Source organism: Populus alba, chromosome 10 (assembly GCF_005239225.2).
Source record: "Populus alba chromosome 10, ASM523922v2, whole genome shotgun sequence".
In the NCBI taxonomy this organism is placed as follows: Eukaryota; Viridiplantae; Streptophyta; class Magnoliopsida; order Malpighiales; family Salicaceae; genus Populus; species Populus alba.
In genome coordinates this window covers 13,907,403-13,912,983 of record NC_133293.1, presented here as the reverse complement: position 1 = coordinate 13,912,983, position 5,581 = coordinate 13,907,403, and the positions used below count along the sequence as shown (strand labels likewise).

Below are 5,581 nucleotides of genomic sequence, written 5' to 3'. Positions count from 1 at the left end.
TTTCAATCAAGTATTTTTTTTTTTGTTCAGTTTTTATCAATTGCTCCATTTTTTCGATGTTGTATCCTTTATTTGAGTATTTACTATATAAAAATAGAAAGGAGCAAAATAATTTGAGCAAGAAAGTTCCCACCAGGAATGAAAAGGTGAAGCTACAATTTAGTAGCATGGGATAAAGGACACATCAACAAATAATGGATGAAAAATACCTGATTGCTAGTTTAATATATTTGAATGAAATAAATTAAAATTCATCTACTTTATTAAAAAAATTAAAAGTTGGCGGGCTTGTTACCCAATTACATCCTTTGTTATATTAGGGGTGTTTGAGATTGCTGTGCAATTGCTTTTTAAAATAGCTTTCTACTTTAAAAAACATCAAATTATTTTTATTTTATTTTTGATATCGGCATATCAAAACCATAAAAATAAAACATTAATTTAGTGATTGATTTGGTGTTGTAGTTGGGCAGCATTTTTCAAAAAAATTAATTTTTTTATTTTGCTTTAAATTATTTTTTGAATGTTTTTGAATCGTTTTTGATGTGCCAATATCAAAAATAAATTTTAAAAAATAAAAAATATATATTATTTTAATATAATTCCAATTAAAAAATATTTTAAAAAACTATTTTTATCACTATACTATACTAGACACATCCTTCACATTTCTTTCAAACTAGAAGTATCTAAAAGTACAAGCAAAATCTATACGAAACACTCTTTAAGAGCATTTTCTAAGAAGAGATATTATTTTAAAGAGTTAAATTGATAAAATAATATTTTAAATAATATAAATATAGTTTTTTTTTACATGTATACTCCAATAAAAAAATCATTTGAAAAGCTAATTATATTGCAGTGGAATAAATAAGTGTTTTGTTTGTTTTTAATAATTTTAAAGTTTTTTTTTTCACATGATTATATTTTACTGGTTTATTTTTTTATTAGCCCTATTTGATTAGTTTTGATTTTTTTAAGAGATATATAGAACTAATAACTATGGGGAAAAAAACATTTTAATATTTTATTTAATTTCTTTTTATAGCATGAAAAACAAAAAAAAAATAGTCAAAATATTATTTTTTTATTTTTAACTCTCCATTTAGCACCTGCGTGTTGGAGTTGCTCTATGCAAGCAACTATTTAAGTCCAGCATAATACTGTACTGCTTAGTGCTGTCATATTCAGCAAACAGACTGTAATTTCGTCCTGGATTCTTAACATCATCATCGTGTATTTTGACAATTATGACTGGATTTTATTTTTAAACCGGAGAAGTAGCATCCGATTGACTTGATTTTACCCCGTCATCATTCTTCCGATTAACTAAATGAAGGAGAAGGAAGAGAGTTATAGCAAATCAGCTCAGCCAATGAAGAAGGTACAGGAGAAGGATTTTTGAAAAGTGAGGGCAACGATTGTGCATGTCCATTAACGAGTGGTCTGGTGTCGTTGTAGAGGTGACCTGCCTGTACTTAAGGCAGCCCATTAATGAGTGGTCTTGTAGAGGTGACCTGCCTGCACTTAAGCCAGCCCATTGGATGACTCTGAAAACACTTTTGATTTAACCGGAGACCACTTATGAAAAGTGAGGCCAACGATTGTGCATGTCCTCTTACCTAACTCTTCATACGCCAATGCTCCCCTCTCGTTCTCTCCCAACGTGGTTACCGAGAGTGATCACTAATCTAATTGAAGAAGGAGCTTCCGGATAGTGATGGATATTGGATACACTGCGGCGCAAGGAGGGATGCTATTATTAATTTTGTTTTGTTGAAAATTGGTTTTTTTAAGTGATTTTTTTTTTAAAAATAAATTATTTTTTGATATTTGATAGTATCATGACTAATAAGTTGAAAAAATATCATTTAGTATTTGATTGTCATGAAAAATAAGGTGAAAAATAACATTTTAATGTTTTAATTTGTATCTTCAAGTTTATTAAAAGAATAAAAATTAAATCTGAGAGGTAAAAAAAATTGAATGATTGTGAAATTAAAAAAAATCATAAAATATTTTAAATAAAAAAAAATGGGATCAAATCCAACAAATGAAAAGGTTGAAAGATTATAAAATTAAGAATAAAAAACATGATTTCATAAATTATTTCAAATAAAATAAATTAAAATAAAAAAACAAGGACCAAATCTAAGAAATAAAAAAATTTAATTGAAAAAAAAAGTGAAAAAAAATCTAAATAATGAAGAATAAAGTTAATATAAAAATCAAATTTTAGGGCATAAATTTTTTAAAAAATAACATTCAAAACAAAATATGCATCAATCCAAATATTGATAATTGAACTTGATACAAATAACATAGTATTTTAAAAAACAAAATTACAACTTCTAAAAAATATATTCTTCCTAAAATAAATAAATAAATAAATATATTGTTTTGAAAACCAAGCCAGTTTTTTTGTTATCTAAAAAATATTTTATATTTTCCAGTTTTTCTAGCAATAAAAAAACATGAAAAAAATTGAAAAATAATTTTTTAAAAATTGCTTTTTAATAATTCTCATGGCTTCTAGGATATGCTTTGATGTTAATCGAGATTGAAATATTTTAAAGGTGTATCTCCCACATTGACATGGTATATTAAGAATTTTTTTTTTTTAATGTTGATTTCAAGATTTGAAAATGAAAAAAATAAGGAAAGAAACCTCTTTAATCATCAAACTAATTCCCTAAGATTTCCATTACATCAATGAGTATAAATATAATCTCATTTGATTAAATTAAAAAACAAAGCTTTCATATTAAATTAAATGAATATTTTCTCGAACTTATTCATTGAAAAACCCTGTACATTATTGAATAACAGAATTAATCTAAAAAATTCAATGAATTTTTTTATAAAATTGGAATTACAAAAATAAAAAATTTTCTTTGGTGCGTTTATGACTTTGGAAATCACGCTAGCTCGATACTACTTCTGCTTTAGGAAAGAGAAAAAAAAAATGATAGATGTAAGAAAAATAAGATGAGAACACTCAGAGAAAAAAAAAAAAAAAAAACATGTTAGTACTTTTCAAAAGCCGATCTGGCTTTTGTTTACAATTTTTTTTTGGGATCCTTAGGAAACAAATCACCAAGTTACTGAATAATAATTAAATGACACGGAATGATGGAACCGATGCTCAATCGGATCATGTTTTCATGGATATTATGCCTCTAAAGATGATAATTGAAGGAGTGCAAAATTTCAGGGCTCTCTTTTCGAGACAGGGGGGGGGAGACGACTTGAAGACAACCTTTTGACCCACTAAAGCTACAATGTAGGCCCAAAAAGTTTTCCTTCGGGTCATTCAATGATGAGGTCCAGCGAACCAAAATCATAGAGCCCATTAGTGGTCAAAAGAGTAAAGCAGTGGACATCGAAAAGCATCATCGTATAGATGAGTCACAGAAACCAATTAATCATGCTAATCGCAATGAAACCCTAATTACCATAATTAAATCCTCAAATTCTTGCGCAAAGGCTGGGCTTAAAAGACATGTCTCTTTCACTGGACCCACAGAGATTAACAAAAAAATGCAAAGCTAAAGAAAACACGAAACAAAACACCCTGTCAAAGACAACACAAAAGACATATAGAATACTCCTCTCTTTAAAATTTATCCTTCGAAATCCCTTCTCACTCAAAGCTTGTCTCTCCCTGCTTGTCTTTAATTTCCTCAGCAAGCCAAACGTGAACCCTTTCCTTTTTATATGCATCACACAAGCAAGCACAAGCATTCCTTGACTCCTCTCGCTTTGCTGTCTTGTCCTGCCGCTCTCTGTCATTATTGTCCGAAATGGGGCTTCTCTTTTACGTTATCTTCTCTTTGTTTTTCGCTTCACCACCTGTTTCCTCCTCTCGAATTCTAACACCACAGCCTTCCGAAACGACAGTCCTTGATGTCGCCGCCTCCATTCAAGGAACCAAAAACATTTTCTCTTCTGGCCCTAAAATCTCACCGTTTAACCAGCAAGAGAAAGAAACTACCTCGTCAGAACTAACAGTAGAGCTGCTTTCTAGAACTTCCATTCAAAAAACCACACACACTGACTACAAGTCGCTAACCTTATCTCGCCTCGAGCGTGACTCTTCCCGAGTCAAATCTCTCGTGACTCGTTTAGATCTAGCCATCAATTCCATTTCCTCGGCAGATCTTAAACCACTTGAGACTGATTCAGAATTCAAATCTGAGGATCTACAGAGCCCGATTATATCTGGCACGAGTCAAGGAAGTGGCGAGTACTTCTCCCGAGTTGGAATCGGAAAACCACCAAGTCAAGCTTATTTAATACTCGACACTGGTAGTGACGTTAACTGGGTACAATGCGCACCCTGCGCTGATTGTTACCAGCAAGCGGACCCCATCTTTGAGCCGGCTTCATCGGCTTCCTTCTCAACTCTATCTTGCAACACCAGGCAATGCAGGTCCCTCGACGTATCAGAATGCCGGAATGACACGTGTCTCTACGAGGTTTCGTATGGGGACGGGTCTTACACCGTTGGTGATTTTGTTACTGAGACTATTACTCTTGGCTCGGCCCCAGTTGATAACGTGGCTATCGGCTGTGGACACAATAATGAAGGATTGTTTGTAGGAGCCGCTGGCTTGCTTGGGCTCGGCGGCGGCTCGTTGTCCTTCCCTTCTCAGATCAAGGCGACGTCATTTTCTTATTGCCTCGTGGATCGCGATTCTGAGTCTGCTTCAACTCTCGAGTTCAACTCAACTCTCCCTCCTAACGCTGTTGCTGCTCCGTTGCTCCGGAACCACCATCTTGATACCTTTTATTACGTTGGATTAACGGGACTGAGTGTAGGTGGGGAGTTGGTTTCGATTCCTGAATCGGCGTTTCAAATTGATGAGTCGGGAAATGGAGGGGTAATTGTTGACTCGGGAACGGCCATTACTCGGTTGCAAACGGACGTTTACAACTCTCTGCGTGATGCCTTTGTAAAGAGAACGAGGGACTTGCCGTCGACTAATGGGATGGCGTTGTTTGACACGTGTTATAATTTGTCTTCTAAAGGGAATGTGGAGGTGCCAACGGTGTCGTTTCATTTTCCTGATGGAAAGGAGTTACCGTTACCGGCGAAAAACTACTTGGTTCCGCTAGACTCGGAAGGAACGTTTTGTTTTGCATTTGCACCAACGGCATCGTCTTTGTCAATTATTGGGAACGTGCAGCAGCAGGGGACACGTGTCGTTTATGATCTGGTTAACCATCAAGTTGGGTTCGTGCCTAATAAATGCTAGTTTTTTTAACAGCTAGAGAAGTTTGAAACTTGAAAGAAGAAGGTCGTGGACACTGTCAGTGTTGACTAATGTTTATGGTTGAGGTTTTTTTCTTACTGTTTCAGTTAACCATGGTAAGTGTTGAAGAGGGGGGTTTTACCGCTTTGGAGAGATGGGAAGAAAGCTTCAAAAAGTAAAAAAAAAAAAAGTGATATAGAGTGTAAGGATGTTAATTAATGACCGCCGATGGGTGACCGTTGCCCCCTCTTGTCATTTCGTGTTATTTGAAAGAATCATGCAGTGAGGAGATATATAGTATTAATTTAGTGTTTTTTTTATTGATA

General features: G+C 33.8%; 1 protein-coding gene across 1 annotated transcript; it reads left to right on the top strand.

Moving 5' to 3' along the window:
* Nucleotides 1-3,597: 3,597 nt before the first annotated feature.
* On the top strand, nt 3,598-5,581 carry LOC118047776 (protein ASPARTIC PROTEASE IN GUARD CELL 1). Its single transcript, XM_035057151.2, has one exon. It carries the CDS (start codon nt 3,804-3,806, stop codon nt 5,256-5,258), a length of 1,455 nt encoding a protein of 484 aa, XP_034913042.1. The 5' UTR covers nt 3,598-3,803; the 3' UTR covers nt 5,259-5,581.